Raw genomic sequence first — 19,653 nt, forward strand, 5'->3', positions numbered from 1 at the left:
GATGGAAAGGTTTGGTCGCAAGACAGAATGGCCATGTGCAGCAAGATATTGGAGAGAGGAGCGGAGACTGATGAGGGGATTGAGGATGTCGAGGGAGGCAAAGAAGAATGTGATGGAAGGAGCACGGAGCAGGTAGAAGAAAGCACACAGCAAGTGGAAGAGAGAGTTATGAGGCAGGACGTGGAGGTCAGAGGAACCAGCGGGACAAAGGAAAAGAGCAAGTTTAGATCTATGAAGGAAAAGGCGGGAAGCACTGTGGAAGGGACAGACGCAAGTGAACCGGAGCAGGAGGAGCAGAGTGAGGGGAGAAGAGAAGGAGCTGTAAGGACGAGAGCTGGAAGAACCATAAGAACTCCGGAGAGATTCAAAGACTTTGAAATGGACTACAAGTAAGACTGTTCCTAATGTGCTTTGAAATATATTATAGTATATAAAGGGGGGAGATATGTGGTATCGGTCTAGTGTTCAATTTGACCGGAACCGGAAGGGGTGTAGCGGAAGTTGCAGGCGGCCATTTCATAGAGGCGCCAACCGCACAGTGTTAAGACGTGGTCCCGGCGCTCCGGGGAATAAACTTCAGTTAACTCTCTTTAGTCTCCTGTCGTTCATGAAAGTAACATCATTACAGTGGGGTGGAATGGAAACAAAAGTCTTGCTTCAGCCAAAAATGGGAGCCCGGTCATTAAAGTTATGAGGTGGTAGGGAAAGGACTATAATACATTTTACTAAGGTGCCAACAGGTACGGGGCGCGTTTATTTTTTATACAAATCACAGTCACCCCTTAAAAGAGTCGGGAGAAGCGGGGCATGAAGTAATCTTTCACACACTGTCTCTTTGATATAACTATGTTGAGGATGTGGCATAACATCCAGAGCTGCAAAGAAACAGAAGAGGGTCCCTGAGAACACTAGTTCTGGGGTAACATCCAAATCAGGGAAAATACAAAGAGAAACATGTACCCCCACTGAGCTCAATTAAAAAGGGCAGTAGCTCCAAATGTAAAAATAGTCACCCACAGAAAAATTCAAATCACAGTTATTTATTCATCATATTTTCAAAGTTCATTACTTTTTTTTGGTAGAATTTTCTTTTTTGCATATATGTTTTGGATACATAAATGTGAATACATAATAAATAACAACAATCATGTATACAATAAACTAATAATCACAAGACAGAAAAAAAGCCCTAAAGAGGAGGAAAATCTAACCACACTTTACAAGGGACCAACTGACTAACAAATAGACTATGGCCAAATTACATTAATGCATGAATATAAAACTAGAAAACCACATAACACAATAAAAAACAATAAACAAAAAAATACATAAATAATACACAAATCACAAATATGGCAACAAGGGTAAAAAGCGCCAACGCGCGTTTCGGAAATGCCACTGCTTGAGACTTCCTTCATCAGGGCACAGACTTCAAAATATTAGTTTGTGGCCAGATGCCAGCCATCAACCATAAAGATACACAATGTATAGTGTAAGGCAGGGCTAAAGGAACTGTCTGTGGGGACAAAATAAAAAATACATGAGATAAAAAAGAACACAACATCTAGAAATAGTCAACATGAGAAAGAGACTCAACTCTAATCAAAGCGGAAGCCATCACCAATCAATAAACATGGGTCACCCTGAGGTGCATAATGGTGGACAAAGTTTGCCTACAAATATCCAAGTGAACCAACCTTACAGCCCCAAAGTGTGAATGCAGACATGGAAACCAAGATGGGAATGATATATAGGGAATATAAGCAGAAACAAACAAACCTCAGAAACCATATAAGGCGAAGAATATATAAAAAAAATACAAAATAAAACTACAATGGATCGGCACCAAGGGCTGAGCTGCCTGAAAATAAAAAGAACATCCAGAGTTGCCGACTTTGGAACTGGGGACCCGTTTTCGAGTCTCGGTGTCGGCTCACTGCATACCTTGGAAAAAAACGAATGCTGATACATGCCAATAAAAAACAAAAAAAATCAATGGCGAAAACCAGAACGGAAACAAAATAACAAATGCTGATAGTAAGTTTTTTTACCAATTAGGCCATTTTTAAACTGAAAGCAATCCAAGATTATGAACAAATAATGCAGACCCATTAGTGCACGAAATTCCAGCTAAAAAGTAACAAATGGGAACATTACTAAAACACAGGCTGGGCTGGAAACAAGAAAAAAAGAAGTGTGCATACACAAACAGAAATGGCCAAACGTAAAAGAATACAAGTACTAGGTCATTTCTCTGTGGGAGAGAGCAGAAAGAGGTACCAAAAACATACATTAGCCACAAAGAAGAAAGCTTTTCTTAAGGACAATTCAAAAAACAAATGAAAAGTGATGGACGGGCTGTAAGCCCACAGAGTAGATACAGCATGTCTCGAAGATCCCGCGCTTGTGCTGCCTAGGCGAGACCTAAAAATAAGGTTGCTAATGTGGTACTGTGTCCTCCTGGAATCGCCCACTGGCTCTGTATGCTATATTTAAAAGTGACAACAAATTGGTATTGATTTGTACACTGGTTCTTATGATCTGCGAAGAGAAAAAAGCCCAAAATTTACAGACGGCAGACATTTTGAACCCTGAAAGTTTATATCAGTGAAAAATAAATACCTGCATGAATAAAAGCAAAAATATTTCAAAGTAATTCACAAAGCCTCTTTGGTATGAGTAACTTCTTTGCTGCCCCTCCAATACCACTCAACTCTCACACCATTCCTCTTTCTCAGCTGCATCCACTCTTGCACTGTTGTCACAAACCTGTCTCCTAGGCCACTCACCGCCTTCATGTACCATCTCACTTCCTGATCCCACTCTCTCACCACTTAACCATACTCCCTCACCAACTTAATTTTCCCCACTTTGACAACTGCATCCACTTAAAGGCCCACATCCACTCACACCCTGCATCCACTCTTATAACTAGGAAAACATAGGATTCACGTTTTTTTCTGGCTCTCTAAACAGAGGCTTCCTCGAGCCCTGTGACATGTATGTGCATGAGAGTGGCTGAGACTGCAGGTGGACGGGTGAGCTGTGGGTGACAGGCTGCTCCATTTCATTCTAGGGAGCTGTGAATGTAGACAGAGGCTATCTGACCTTCATTGATAGAAGGATATTCCATGACTTTTAAAAGACTATAGAGCTGGAGAAGTGTCAGTCAAGTAGCAGCCAGCACCTGGTCAGGGGGCTGCCCCAGCCGCACTGGCCTTCCAAAGGAAGCTGTCCGTCGTCTGATCGGCTTTCCCTCTGTGTGGCCAGACCTGAGGTTCTCCATTAGGGTCTAATGTATCTTTCTCCCTCATTCGGGCACGCTATCTATCTCTTTGCTTTTGCTCACTGTGCGTCTCTTTCTTTGCGTTTCTCCCCTTACCCTATTTGACTTGTCTCCTGTTTTCTCTCCCTGAAGCTACGGCAGAGTGTACACCGCAGCCGATCCTTACCACCACACCATCGGCCCAGCCGCCACGTACAGTATTGGAACCATGGTAAGTTACTACTCACCGCCATCGTGTTCAGCTCTTTCACCCCACCCCAGTCCACGTCATCCAGTGTACACATATGGTGGCTCTGTACGCGCACTGGTTCCAGTTCCTGGAGCAGAACATACCGTTACACCGATAATAAATTACTTTTTTTAATGACCCAAAAAGAAATTGTGGTGGGAACAGTTTCACTTTGTGCACCATAATCGAAACCGAAATTCTCACCTCCCTCCAAAGGTTAAGAAAGCCAGAGTGGCTATGCTTAAAGAGTACTTGAGTAATTCTCTGCTCATATGAATCAGCCTTTGGTTTAGCTCTAATTCGGATTTCCTGTCTCAAACTAATACAGAGCGCAGAAAAGCCGCCCAGTGCTAGACAGTGTGCTATAGAAACGCAATTTCAAATAACACGTTAGAATATGGCAGTACAAAATATAATCCTTCAGTATGAGAAAATCGTATAATTAATTATAACAGGCACGGGTAATATGCGCTAATCGTTACTTTCGTGCTGGCAAGTGAAGGACTTTCCTTCTATATACATCGTGAACTTATGGGGAAATCCTCTTTCATAGAAACTGTCTCCTTACCTTGGGTTGCGACTAGCTACCTCAGGCTTACCAACAATCAAAAGGCACTACCAGCCTGCCCATCCTTGCTCCCCCTAGCTTCAGATACGGAGACATAGAGCAGACCCTTGCCCCGGAAATGGTTCCTGCAGCACACATTGTTGAGTGGCCCTTAACTATCCATTATCCAAAGTCTCTCTCAAGCCACTTGGTATTTTCTGTCTCCTGGATCTTGAATTAGGTGGTAGCTGTCCACCCTGTATTGCCACCCTGGCATTAACTCGAATGTCAAAGTGTAGTCGTTTGCAGGTTTTCTGAGGTTTAACAGGCCTTGGCTCCCGATTAAATAGGTTACTCTCAATCTGTGGCGTGATGTCACCTGAGTAGGCCCACGTAAAGCTTGTGCCGCGAGCCTTAGGTCAGAGTGCATTCATAGGCTGATATACGGAAGTGATGGGTCCTGGGGGCGGGAGAGGTAGCGGGTGGTGACTTCGGGGGAGTGATTTAAAACATATCCTTGTGGAAACGTGGGTTTGGGTTCCAGGTGTCGGCCTCCTTTGGTCTGGCGCAGGCGACGCCAGGCCAGTGTTGGGGTTAATGTGTGTTTTTAGCTAGCTTTGCATACAGCATCAAAGATGAAAAGAACACCCTGGGAAGGAGGGGGTTTAATTCCGAAATGTTTCGCTTGAGCTGGCCCCATTACTACTTCTACTAAAGAGCGGTGCAGGGGACAGCAGTGAAAACGGCTGCCAGGTTTGGCCAGTTTGGACAGGCACCAAGCCGGCTGCCGCCCCCACGCCCCTCCCGCTCAATCTAAAAACAAAACAGCGCATTTGAGTTTCCACCCTCCTTTCTTGTCTCGTGTTTTTGGGTATTTTTTTCTAATATTTCTCTGATTAAAGGGAAAAAAGCATACCTGAAACCTCTAGTGCAGCTGCTAGCTAAAAGCTCTCATTAATTATGAGGGGAGTTCTCTGTCTCTTACTCTCTCCCTGGCTTTTACGGTCTCTCTCATTTCCGATACATTCCTGTCAGCTCTCTCCTCGTGGTTTCATCCCGTTCTTTCATATCTTTTGGTCTCGTTCTGTTTATTTTCCTTTCATTTGTTCTTGGCTCAATTTCTTTCCTTTGTTGTCACTCTTTCCATTACCATGTCCACCTTTCCTTATTGTAATCTTAACTCTTCATGTTCTGTTTCTAGCCCTCCTCCCTATCTATCCTGTTTTCACCCTTCCAATCCGTATTTCATTTTTGTCCCTCCTCCTTTTTGTCCTCTTCCATTTCCTCTTTCTATTGCTTTGTCTCCCTCCCCGTACCCTTTTCCCTTCCATCTGTATGAATGTCTTCCTTTCTTCTTTTTTGACCCTGCCTTTCCTATCATTCACTATCTCCTATGTTTTTTTCCCTGTCCACACTTTGGTTTCTGTTCTTTCTTTTCAGTGTCCCTGAGCACAGGGAGCTCCCTTCTAGGCCTTTTGTTCTGCTTTTTTCCAGTTCTGATCTCTTCTCTACTCAAAGGCTTCACATTGGAAACCGGTAGTTACAGGAGCTGTGGGGGCTTGAGTTGTCCCGTGGGCAGTAGCTGCACCCCAGGAAAGTGGGCGAAGGGTCTTCCTTGAGCTCCCTCTCCTCTGTTAAAACCAAAGCAAGTCCTCAGATCATGAGCAGGGAGACAGATCTTCGTGGCATGTGGTGGGCATACAAGAATGGAGAGGGGTTGTTTTATTTAACAGGTGGGTGGAGTGAGGGGGTCGTAGATGTCATCTATACAGAGTGGTCACCAAAAAGGAGGACATGGGGTGGAAGGAAAGAAATACTCTCATGTAGAAATAGGGGCGGAGGAAACAGTAGAAGGGACTCTTATCCTAAAAAATTAGACCCAATTTGCAGAATCAGCAGACATTTTGTGCTTGTGTCATAGGTAGCCAGACTGAGACTCTAGTACACAAGCCCACGCATGTGAGTGAATACAGAAACGTGTTACACCCACATGGTTGCACAGCATAAGTTACTATACCTAGGTAAGTTTTATGGGTTTGAAGCCAAAGGGATTTTGGTACTAAAAGGTGGAAGCTGGCATCTGTGTGCTAGAGCAGCAGGGAGAATTTCATTTAGACTGCATGGCACAAAGCAACTCGAGCAAGGACAATTGGACGAGGAAGGTGTAAACACATGTGGACCCAGATTTTCAAAGAAATCGTGCAACTAGCAATTAAAATTGCTGTGTTGCGTGAATGGGAGAGAGCAGAACAGCACCAGATCTACTAAGCTGTGGCACTGTTCTGCTTTCCTCCTGCACTGGCGCTCTTTAAGCTGCCATGTGCCAATGCAGACACTTGCACCAAAGTGAAGGGGTGTCTGTGCTGTGGTAAGAATAATTTTGCAGCGTGAATCTTTTCTGGATTCACATGCTGTGCATTATTCCGTCATCTAGTGGTTGGGTTCGGAATTTTCCTGCGTGTTCGGTCTTTTTCTCTCTCTTTTTTTTGGTGGGGGGTTTGGGCATCGACTGTCCCACCACTTGGTGCCTAACCCAGTCTCTCCTCATGCCATATGTCCCTCCCCATAAACTTTGACGCATGGTTGCCATCTTCAGATTCTTTTTTCCACCATTGGATCTGGAAGCATTGCTGAAGGCTCTCCAATCATTGAAAAGATTTACTCAAAAGTTCATTGAGGAATGTGCTGAAGTACTGGAGAAAACTACTAAAACCAGGTACCTATTTAACGTTATTGAGATTTCACATCAAGGGAAGACCAGAGAATGGCCGGACAGGGGGCCTCCTGTTCCGTGAGATATGGAAACCACACCATTTCAATTCTTCCCGAAGAAAAACTCACACATTTACATGAAAAAGATAAATACCAGATGAGCAATTTTTGCCTTCCAATAGACCACAGAATTGACAACTGTGAGGGCTGCGCAGACTTTAAACCAAAGACCTTAAAGGTGAGAGACAAACAGAGGCAAGCACATACACCATGCAAGGACAGAAGGAGACTCAGTCGCTGAGAGACCTGGGGTTGTCAAGCGAGGAGGAAGACTACATCACTGAAGGGAAAGTCTCAGATGCCGAAATGAGGATCATTGACGTTGGAAAAAGAACATCAAAAACTGAGGGAAAAACATTTGCTGGTAATATGGGAAAAAATGATTGTGGGTGAGTTTCGATCAACAAACTAAAAGACACAGAAATTTGCCTCAGCGTTGAAAATATCACTGACTGAAGGCAAGCAGAAGCCGAAAGAGCCCCTTGGGCCCCACAGCAAGGACACCGCAGGCGGCGAGCTTCCAAGTTGTTGACGCTGTCTAAAGACAATCGAAGATGAGAATGGGTGAAAAAAGGGTCGATTGAGAACCTGCGGCAAGAAGCCTCAACGTCAAAAATAAAATCAGCACCTACACTTGACACCAAAGGATGCACGGCCAAGGTCGAACACAGAAGAGATGTCTCATAGCCAAAATGTCTGTGATCCTGCAAAAGAAAAAGGAGTTTGACACCTCTCTCAGCGAATTCAAAATTGCACCAAAATAGTCAATGGACCAGACACAAATGGACAAGGGCTCAGATGAATCGGAGCCCCTAAGGACCAGTGAGACCACAGGAGGAATAGAAACAAGAGATCTTCGAGGAAGAGGACCCAGACTCCTAGGGCATTTTCCAGGATGCAGAGGGGTTGGAATGCCTCAAAACTCAATGGCAGGACCTTGAGACTGATTGCCCGGAGAAGGGGATAGACACTTATCTGTTGAAGCATTTGCCTCGGGATAACATCACCATGTATATCCAGCTAATAAATAGGGCTGCAAATAAGTATGGTGTACTACTTGAGAAAGAAAAATCTCGATTATTTTCAATTAGAGACATTACCAACATCCAAAAGTAGGAGTAAATATCCAACCATGCTCCATAGCATGCTGGACCAGGGAAGAGAGGCCTTCAAGGAACCTGAAACATGCAGGTCACTAACACCAAGGGCTGAAAAGAAATATAAACACTCTTCAAAGTACCCTCCTTATATTTGAGGGACAATACCAGCAGATTCTATTACTGCTGCAATGGCAAGAAAGAGGGCAAACGTCCCCATGCCTCAGAATTGCCTCCACATAAAGAAAGAAGATGGGCATGGTGTGGAGCATGTTTGAGAGGGGAGCTGCGATCAATGGCGCCTAGCCAAGTCAAATGCACTGCTCAACAGGTATGCATAGCAGCACTGGAAGGAGATGGCAGAGCTGATAAAACATCTGCCTGAGCAATACTAGAGAAGAGCAGTGTCCTTTGGAGAGGAAGGGATTATTGCCAACACCGGCTTAAAATCTGCACTAGATGCAGCAGATACAGCAAGTAGACAGATGATGGCGGGGACTACCCTTAGAAGACATGCCTGGCTAAGGGTGTCCGGCTTCAAAAATAAGGTCCAAGCGAACATCAATAACACCCCATTAGATGGAGAACAGCTTTTTGGCAGAGCAGTTGATGAAACCCTGCAGCACCTTAAAAAAGGCAATGATACAGCCAAATCAATGCGAGTCCTGTAGAATATAGGGGACATCTAAAGACAGGAACCACACCTACAAAGAGACCAGTAGATGAAGGGAACTTCCAAGGTACCACCACACAACAGAGTTTTGAGGGTGGAAGGCAGACGCAAATGACAGTGGCAGTACCAGACACCACTGTGTCAAACCTTTCAGGGACGAGCAAGGTGCAGATCACAGCTACAAAGAGGAGCGGCTGCTCCAACTAATAATTGTCTCAAAAGACAAAAATTCCCTTCTACATAAAACACCAGTAAGGGGTAGGAGAGGGGACTTCTTCTAGGAGCACAGGAATATCACCTCAGATAAAGGGATACTCAATATTATCAAACATGGCTATTGTACAGAACTGGTCAAACACCGACCAGCAAAGGGACCAAGAAGAGCGGTCCACACAAGACAGGAAAAAACACGACTGCTACAAGAGGTAAAAGAATTTTTACAAAAGAAGACAGAATAAAAAGTGCACAAAAAGGAGTTCAACTAGGGAAACTGCTCAGCATATTTTCTGATACCAAAACAAGATGGATTTCTAAGTCCTCTACTGGATCTCTGTTTTTTAAACAAGTTCATAAAGACACAAAAGTTCAAAATGACAATGTTTCAGGATGTCATTCCACAGCTGCAGCAAGGAGAGAATATGGTGATATAAATAGATCTAAAAGATTCATATCTAGAAATCCCAATGAATCACAAACACAGAACATTCTTGTGTTTTGTCATAGACAAAATACACTATGAACTCAAAGTGCTGGCATTCGGAATAAAATCAGCACCCAGAGTGTTTACAAAGAGCTTAGCAGCAATTGTGGCACATCTGAGGATGCAAGGGTTACACGTATATCCTTACTTAGATGACTGCTGATAAAAGCAAACTCACTACACAAGTACAAAAGCAACGTAAATACAGTCATATCAACACTCCATAAACCTAGAAAAATCTTCACCCAAACCAGAAAAGGAAAAGCTTTTCCTGGGCGCAAGGATCAACTCAACAGAAAGGAAAGCATACTCTTGCACGAAGAAAGTACTATTGTTGTTGCACTAAACTCACCAATATCAGAAGGGTCAGTCTCTGACTGAGGACTGTGGGGAAGATGCTGGGAAAAATTGCCTCCTGCATACTTCTGATACCATATGCATGGCTTCATATGAGACCAATTCAGAAATGGGTCCAGAATTAATGGTCACAAGCCACAGGGAGTTGTGAAGATCTAGTGGTTGTCACGCAAGGAGTACAGGAGGCGGTAGCATGGTGGAATAGAATGAATATAACAGCTGGAAGGTCCTTCCTATCTCCAACTCCAGCAGTAACCACTACCATTTTTGACTCACATATGGGACTGGGAGCTCTTTTGGGAAGACTCAAATCAGAGGAACCTGGGTAGTACAGGAAGCAGTTTAACACATATATGTACTGGAGCTAAAGACGGTATTCCTAGCCTTAAAGGCCTTCCAGAGACAGCTTTGAGGAAAATCATTACAATGGACAATACAGCAACTATGTTTTATCTCAACAAGCAGGGGAGAACTCAATCCTTTTGCACTCTCAAACTAGCCGAGAAATCATGAGGAATTTATCTTCCAGGGAAAGACAAAATAGAGGGGACAAGCTGAGTAGACAAGCAGCCACCTCTCACAAGTGGGAACTGAATAAAACAGTACTCAAAAAGATCTTCAGAAAACCGAGAACACCAGAAATAGACCTTTTCCCAACACCGAAAAATGCAAAATGCCAATCCTATGCATCCAAACAAACACACCATCCCTCCCTGGGGAATGCTCTGTCGATAGACTGGTCAGGGATATTTGCTTATGCATTTCTTCCAGTCTCATTGTTATCACTAGTAATCAACAAATGCAGCCACCCTGGCTCCTGAGGTCATAGTTGGGAAACAGCCTTTACAACGAAGGCTGAACAACGAGATGCCTTTACAACGAAGGGTGAACAATGGCAACATCTTTACAACGCATGGTTTTACAACAATTTGTTTACCATGAAAATGTAAGTTTTTTACAGGTACACACAAACCTAATACATATATATATGTGAGGGTTTATACTTAGCTGTAAAATAGATACATTTTTGTATTGTGGTAAAGGCATTCGTGGTAAAGGTATATTCATTGTAAAAAATAGTTGTTAAGGCGGCGTTGTAAAACCTGATGTTGTTCCATCACACAACCGTCATAGAGATTGGACATCTAGTACTTCCATAAAGGACAATGGCAGTCTTGAGAGAATCAAGAAGACCAACAACAAGGAAATGCTACACAGCCAAATGGGAAACATACTTAAGGTAGTAGCACACATCTGGCCTCTTACAAGACAATACAAAAGACACTACAGTCATATGATACCTCACTCACCTACTAAACCATAAGTTTTAATATATGCATCTTTAAAGGTACATTTGGCAGCAATAGTGGCCTACATAAGGGGTCACATAGGAAGAAGTTTCTTCAGAACTCGTGTAGTCAAAAGATTTCTATAAGGGGCAAAAAGAATAGCCCACCAAGTAGTGTACCAAGACCTACATGGAACTTAAATACAGTGTTAACCCTACTCATGAAATAACCCTGTGAACCCCTACACAAGGCCTCTTTGAAATTAGTCATACTAAAAACTGCCTTTTAATCAAAGTAGGATCTCTCCGAAGAGTTAGCGAGCTATAAGCACTCACCATCCAAGAACCATACATGCAAATACACAAGGACAATATAGTCATGAGGACCAACCCACATTTTCTACCAAAGGTTATATCCCACTTTCACATCAACCCAACAATCCAAATGCCTAGTATTTTCTAGCAGCCAAACACTCATGCGGAAAGAGCACTACATGTACTTGACGCAAGAAGAGCACTATTGAGAAAACAAGGTCAGTAAGGAAAGGAAAATCACTCTTTGTGTCTTTTGCAGACAAAAACAAAAGAAAACCAGTTACTAAAAACACCATCGCAAGGAGGGTTACTCAAACAATCCAGATGGGTCACACAACAGCTGACATTCAACTACTGATCAAACCAAAGCGTACTCAACACGTAAGAAAGGAGCTACAATGGCCTTCCTGGCAAATATCCTGTTGCATGACATATGCATGGTAGCTACTTAGTCATCAGTGCACATGTTCACAAAGCACTACTGCATCGACATACAGATGCACAAGTAGGACAGAGAGTACTAAAACATTTATTCACAAGCTCAAACTCATCTCAAACCCAGCCTCCACAAGTATAAAAAAAGGAGCGGTAGAAAATTAATGTACAGCATGTGAATCCAGAAAAGATTCATGCTTCAAAACATAATTGTTTCTTACCTGTAGGAATAGTTTTACAGCTTGAATAATTTTCTGGAATCACATGCAACCCACCTGCCACCCCAATAAATGAGGGAGCAGAGGTGAAAAAAATAACCTGAAGCTTATTTGACCCAAAAAAACAATCTAAAGATGGTGGCCATGTTCCAAAGCTTCTAGGGAAGGGTATATTACATCAGGAGCAACTGGATTAGGCACCAAATGGTGGGACATTGAACGCCCAACAACAATAAAAAACAGAGAAAAAAGAAAAAGGACTAGCATAAAGGAGAATTCCGGATCGTTCCACTAGATGGTGGAATAATACACAGCATGTGAATCCAGAAAATTCTTCAAGCTGCAAAACTACTCCTACAGGTAAGAAACCATTTCGTTTTTGTGCAGGAAGGGATTCCTTCATGTACAAAAAAATTTCCTTTAGAGCATTTCTCTCTATGTATGTGTTCAGCACTCATGCAAAAGAGAAGAACAAAAATATTTCTCCTCATTTACGCCTGGATCACAGAGTTGCAAGTGTTTGGGGCTAATCCCTTTCTACAGTTCTTTGTATAAAGGGGTTTGCATCACAACCCATGGTGGTTGCATATGAATGCTCTTGCACCACCCATGAAACACCCCCTTTACGCAAAGTAACAAAAGGCAGAGCATTTTGCTCCTTTACTTTTGGTTACAATCCAACTCAAATTACAATTTGTTTTGGATTATGAATCTGGGCCACAGTTCCTTCCACTTCCATTTCTAAGCATTTTTTCATCTGAGAAAGTAATTTGCCTATTATTGCACGTGAAGTGGTTACCGAAATCACTCTACTTCCCTAACGCTCTCTAGCTATTTCTTCATCTTTCACCTGCATTCTGACTCCACCCCCCCTCCACCGACAGAGATTCGAATTTGAGTGTAGAGTGGTCTAGACAAGTCTCCTTTCCATGTCTGATTCTTAAGGCAACATAAAGCCTCTAATGATCTCCACCCAAGCAGATAAATTCACAACAGGAGGGCAGGGAACAATATAGTGAGGGTAGTTCAGGGGAAATCTGCATACCCATCATACAGTGGGGCAATGTCTACAGGTTTATCGGTTCCCCCTGCAGAATGAAGTGGACCACACCATTTCACTGTGAGTTCCTTGAGGAAGGGAAGAGAACAGGCATATTCCAGTTGAATTTCCTTTTTCTTTGAGCAAACCACAGGCTACACGTTACTGATGGGTTGTTTTCTTTGTTTTTCATCTTTGATGTTGCAGGCTAGCCTATACCGAGGGACATACAGTCGATTCACCCCCTACTAGCAACAAACCTTTAAACCATCACTTCCTAAACAAAACACAAAAAATGTCAGAGCAAAAGGCCCAGACAGGACTGCAGGGGGAGATAAAGTGCACAGAACAGGTTCTGAGGCCAGCGGCTGGCCCCTGCCACACTACTGACCTTTTACCTCAAGCCTGGTCACCTCCTTCACCTCTTTGTCTCTGCGTTTCTGGTGTACATTCCTTTCTCTGTAAAATGTGTGTGTGTACTTTTGTAAAGTTTATTGTTAAAGAAACACATTGACTGTGGGTTTTGGTTGATGGCACAGAGCATGCTCAGAAGAAGATATTCTGGTGTGATTGAGGCTGAGCATGCTCAGGGGTAGGTCACGTGGTGTATAGTTGACACTTAATTGTCTCAGAAGCACGAGGTAGAGTGGTGGGCTTGCTAGAGGTAGGGTAGAAGTCTTGTACTAACTGTTCAAGAGCAGGTGGTGGTGTTGTGCGCGAATATTAGTGGCCATGCTCAGATTGAGGACCTTAATATCGATGGCCACCACTCTGGGTACCCAGTACCCTCATTATGTTAAGGGGACAAAAAAGGTGCATTCAATGCCAGAGAACTGGTGGAGTGAGAGGGGCAGACATGGGACTGAAGCACAGGTTAATTGTCACACTGCATATTTTCCCAGTTTTTTTCTTTATCCATCATTGATAAAGTGTAAGGTTCAAGTTGGCTCTCATCCAACGTGCACTCTGCAAAACTGTCATTGAGGAAGGAGAGATCTCTCTCTCTCTCTCTCTCTCTCTCTCTCTCTATATATATATATATATATATATATATATATATATATATAGATATATATATATATATATATATATATATATATATATAGATATAGATATAGATATATAGATAGCTAGATAGAGAGAGAGAGATAAAGATATATACATACCTAATACAACAGCAAACAGTACAGATGAGTTACACCCTTTATTAGGGTTCATTACACTTCAAGCTGAGACCCTTCCCCCAGCCTGGTAGCACAAGCAGGTGGACACTCCACTTGGTGGCATTACAAGTCTTGTGACTGTCCCATTAAATTTGGTATGGAGACTTGCTTATACTAGCAATGTCAACAAAAGTCTTATTAAACCCATTGACTGCCTCCGCTCAAGCCCCACTTTACCGCCCATCCTTAGTTTGGTTCGTCAGTATCAGTGTGAAGACCTTTCGTAGGTTTATAAGACGGTGAAAAATTCAGAGGTGTAGAGACACCTTAAAGTGGGACTAAAATTAGACAACTGCTGGAGCGCCCAATTGAGGGTCCTAACTCCATTGAACATTAATGATGAGTTGGGCATTTTGTGGTCTTTGTAGATGTGTCTGCATAATGTTGATTTTTACCTTTAAAATGATCCTAGGAGCTTATTGTACATCGTGGGACTATTTTATAACAAACACAACTTTGTAGAAAATATGTCATGTGGATTTTGTTCATATTGATAGAACTAGAAGCTGTTTTAGTCTTAAGTGTATTTTTAGCATCTAAACCTTTTCAACGTATTTGTGTATGGATGAGATCTCTTATGCTTAGAAGGTTTTTTTCAGATATTCTTGGTTCAAACTAAAGATGAACCCTTAGAATTCTGTTTTATGAAAGAAAACACGTTTGGTGATTGTGATGATGGGGTTTCTTTTCACATGTACATTTGACAGTTTATATTAGCGTATCCAGTGGGATGAGGGGGCTCCGACCCAGTAGCGACCAATGAATGCAGGCCTTCTGAAAAGGAGGGAGGGAGAAGTAACTTTCAGAATATTCCGAACAGCTGGCACCCTGCTGTGTAACGTTGTGCAGCCCTCTGGGTAAAAGTGTCCCACGAGCCTGCCCAGAGCTGCATTTATTAGCATAAGAAGTAAAACAATTTCAAGTGAATAAAGCATGAGTGATGTTCAGTTATTTTTGTATGTCTAGACACTTGGTACAGCAAACCTAGGACTGTGGCGACCATTACCCCATGAGGTGGACGCTAACCTATCCTGTGCCACGTGCAAGTCATTAGCTGCCAGTGGTAGCCCAAGTCATGGGGTGACGTTTCCTTATTCATGGTTTCTGAGCCAGGAGCCCCAATTTTATTGGAGTAAAAGTCCCCTACTTAAAAAGGTGAAACAAAGTGCCACATGTGTTGGCTGACAGTTCGAGTAGTGGAAAGATGTCCCCATGAAAATTGGGTTGGCTATCTGCTACAGTATCTTTGCTCCTATTTACAGCTTCCACATGTGTTGCAAGCGAGTAAGCTTGTAAATTGCAACATCATGAAGTACGTCATCTCTTGGTGGCATTCAAGGCTAAAATAAATGCTATCTTCTCAAATAATGTGCAAAATACTGGTCTTCAGTCAGTTCCTATGCGCTCTTAATTTTTACAGCTAAACAAACCAAAGGTTGAGGGTGATGTAGGGGTTTTCAAGGCTCTCACAATATTGGTCAGGATGAGAACCCAACATTTGAGCTCATATCTCCCTGTTAAGAAGCCCCAATTTAGCCACTGGACAACATATCCACCTCAAGCAGCTCTCTGCTGTAATAATCAGGTCTTCTAGGCGCTACATACTTGATATGAATGCTTTTTGCAGCAGAAGCTCCTGCTACTCTGGCAGCTTAGCAATGAGGTGAGACCTCGTCTGCATCTGTTTTGATATAGCATATTTTAGTGAGATCGCATAATATGGACAAGAGACCCAATATTGATGTGAAGATCAGAACTCGCATAGAGACGTCCCTGACTGATTCCACTGCTTTGATCACGTCCGTGTACAAAATTCTGTAGAGGTCTAAAGTAGCTTTAGTCACTTTGGGAAGTAACTATTTCCTGCTCTAGCCACCTTAGAGATGCCTGTGTATGGAAGCGGGACCACGTTGAGGCCTATATGGACACGTTATCTCCAACATTCCTCTCCCAGAGGGTTATATACAGTTTTCTGGTGAGAAAGGCAGGATCTGATCCAGATCCAGGACTTTTCAGGAGTGTAAGGCAGACGCACAGGTCTCAGCTGATGCTGAAGGCAAAGGAAGGGAGGAGTCTGACACAGAGAGTACAAATGCAGCTGTGATCAAGTCTCACCTGAAGGTAATATCTGTTATTACGGCACTTAAAAATCTTAGGCGCAGGGAAGTGCTACATAAGTACCAGTTATTATATAAATTAATTTATCAGCCATGATCTCAGAGTTTCTGCTGTGCAATTACCGCTCTCGGTTTTAACCAGGCGAGTTGCGCTTGAGTCACAGAATCATCCTCCTTTGCACACAGCATCCTCGAACTCTCTGCCTGCGAAGCTGCACACAGCACCGGTTATGGTTGGAAGTAAATAATGAACCATGCTCTGGAGTTCTCTGCTCTGGTCAATGGACTGGGACTTAAGCTAAAATCTTAAATATCAGATAGGTGCCCACTTAAATGTAACCAACCAACAAGACACAACATACTTTCTCCCACTATTCAGGGCATAACCGGCAAAGGCACATTGTTTGGACTGGGGTTGTAGGCATGAGTAGTGCGAATGATTTGGACCAGGTCTATCACCAGAGAATACTCAGAAAATGTGACAGTGAGCAGCACATGAGGTGTCATTTCAGTGAGAATAGAGTGGAATCCTTGAGAAACTTGGACGTCAGTCCCAGGTTGCCCCCACCGATAATTCAGAGCACAATGAAGCTGTAGTGAGCAGTTTCTCCAGTTAATAACCAGCAAAGGTCGCCTACCCTACTGGAGAATGATGGCTCTAGAATGATGGCTCCAGATCAGACACTGAATGTCAACCCGTAGGCATGGCTGATGTCAAGTATACTGACTTTTAGCTCCACTGACAGCAGGTATGGTTCAGATCTTGCATCTAGCTATGGAATCTCTCTATGTGCTCCTCTGAGAGTTCTTTTTAAAGAAATGTTACATTAACGTGGTGTTTTAATGAATTGTCTCAATAGTTACTATGCTGAAAACTGTGAAAGGATTTGCTTCTTTCTTTGTGTTTGTTTTGTATTGTAGTGAAATACTTCTGATGTTATCTTCTTGGGCCAGAAAAGACAAACAGGACTTTAAACACTCAATACAACAAATCAGCAACCGAGAGACATCCAGAAAAATGAAAAACATATTCTCTCAGCAAAAGAGATCATGGCATATTGGAGGCACTGCTGGGATGCGAGTTACAGGGGTGCGGTCAGCTTTTGAGCTCAGCAGTACGCAGAGACAGTCCTTTGTCTATACCCAGCAGCCACGTGGGGGGGCGTACCCCTCCCCCTCCACGAACAACCCAGCACGTGCCCACTTGCATATCCTCTCGGGCTTCTGTCTTCCAGTCTGTGCAGCCAGAGAAGTCACCTCAGGAAAGATAGCATGGAGCATACAAACTGCAGCAGACCCCGTCCTAGGTCATGAAGGGAGCTCTTCTGGTAAGGTGTGGTCCAGATGCCATGCACCCTTCCATGCCAGCGGGAGCTCTGCACTGTACTCGCATCATGCCAGCAGGAACTCAGTCATGTCCCATAATATACCAGCGTGTGCTCCTTACCGTGCTGTCGTCCTAGCAGAGGGTGCTCAGTCATGCACCCGCAATGTGCCAGAGAGCTCCACCAAGGTGCCCAGATCAGACCCGTGGGTACATTACAATTTCACTATGCATGCCACTGTTGCAGTTGATGCCAGACCCTCTTTGCAGCTGAGTAGGGGACGAACATTTCCCGCGGCAAACTCAAATGGCCCACAAGTTTCTTCCATGTTGCGTGCATTCGCTATCCCACGGCCCGGAGGCACTCATTAGCGAGGACCAAGAAAGGAGAGAACTCGCTGTCTTCAGGTGATACGGAGAGATATCTCAGCAGAAGTTTTCATTGCAGCAGCTTTTCTTCCAAAGGGCTTGAGGATCCTTTTTAAATATATATGTGTGTGTATATATATAGATATATATATATATATGAGCCAAGAACAATATTTTCCACAGCACTTTAAGAACACAAACACTCTTCCCACTCTCCTGAAATCTCATAAATTCTCTACAGCAAATCTTGAACAGGATGTGGCAGGTGGTCTGGGTGAAAAAAAGTTTGAATTGATGAATGTCTGGTAATAATGCTGGACCTGGTGTCTGTTGTGGTGTGGGAGGTGGGAGGGTTGCCGGGAGTGGGATGTATATAATATATATTATATAAAATATCTATATGTGCCAGTAAATATCTCTCAGCCATGGCTCCATTGTTTCATCAACTGAAATTCCCACTTTATACTCAGCGCTAAATAATAAAGAACTAAATAAACTTCTCCTTTTCTATCCCCAGTGTACATAGCCCCCTTCCACCAGTCCTTTTTCCTTATCATGCCCTCTTCTCTTTGCTTACCATTTTACACCTCATGCAGTACCTGCCCCTCCCCCACTCTATACTGGAGCCCAATCTTGGCTCCTTCACCCTTCTCCTCCTTTTTCCAATCAGTATGCTTCTATCGTGTGATTCCAATTACCAGTATTATTAATTATTCTTACTTATTGTTATTATTATTATGATTATTATTACTATTAATATGATTATTAAAGATTTCTTTCTTCAACCTGGTTGTTGTGCGTTTTCTGTTGTTTGAAACTCTGAATTTATGAAAGTCAAATCATGAGCCGGAAATAATTAATATTGGCGGTGCGAATAAAATCAGTCGCCATTAATATCTTTCGATCTATAGCATAGCTTTTCGTATGTGTGTTGTTGAAAGTCTATTGGCGAATTGCCTACGTGTTAGAATCAGTGCTTGTAATGGCTGTTGGATAATTAGCACTATGTTGATTTAGAGAAGTTCTTTAAACAGATGCTATTGCTGGTGGGATCAGTGATGATGGTTGTTGTGTCCTTATGGGGCTTGTGGTTTCTGTTTTCGTATTGGATCCTGGTAAGTCTATCCGGATATATTTTTTATAACGGCCCTTGGGTCGATGGCATAGCATCTCGTGAAATCCATTTCAGTGAATGTCTTTAGCTTAATTGTATGGCTGGTAGTACTGGTTTAGTTAAGACCACTGTATTAGTGAAATACCTGCTAGGATCTGTACAGTAATCATCTTTGGAATGATGGCTTAGCCATTATCATCAACAAAGGTAAGGATTTTTAGTTCTATAGGGTAACTATTTGGAAAACCTTTGGTGGTGCCCATTAGATTGATGGGGTAGCATCTTTTACCATGTGTGCTTGTGAAGATCTATGAGTTGATCGAATTTTGTTGCGATCACAAGGGTCAAATGTCTTTTGTAGAATGGTATCACTTCATATCGATGATGGGGAAGGACATCGAGTTGTTTCATGGTGTTACTATTGGATCTGTAGTATACCTGTTGGAACCCGAGTTGCAGAACATCTTCAGGTTAGTCATGTAGCCAGGTGATGAAGGTGTATGAGTCTATGAACCTGCTAGTGAAGGTTGTCTTATTGTGTGGTGTTCTT

At 42.9% G+C, this 19,653-nt stretch overlaps 1 protein-coding gene across 5 annotated transcripts in view; it reads left to right on the forward strand.

The window, feature by feature from the left end:
• Positions 1–18,768, forward strand: part of RBFOX3 (RNA binding fox-1 homolog 3) — a 446,314-nt gene extending 427,546 nt beyond the window's left edge. For 4 of the 5 annotated variants that reach the window (XM_086931064.1, XM_086931061.1, XM_086931065.1 and 1 more), the window contains 2 exons: positions 3,419–3,497; positions 13,164–13,850. In XM_086931064.1, coding sequence (XP_086787190.1) covers positions 3,419–3,497; positions 13,164–13,208 — 124 coding nt within the window. In that variant the 3' untranslated portion in view covers positions 13,209–13,850. Of the gene's footprint in view, positions 1–3,418; positions 3,498–13,163; positions 13,851–17,217 lie in introns of those variants that run through there. The other variant, XM_086931063.1, reaches the window with a different exon arrangement.
• Positions 18,769–19,653: the final 885 nt, after the last annotated feature.

This window comes from Lissotriton vulgaris, chromosome 7 (assembly GCF_964263255.1).
Source record: "Lissotriton vulgaris chromosome 7, aLisVul1.2, whole genome shotgun sequence".
Classification (NCBI taxonomy): domain Eukaryota; kingdom Metazoa; phylum Chordata; class Amphibia; order Caudata; family Salamandridae; genus Lissotriton; species Lissotriton vulgaris.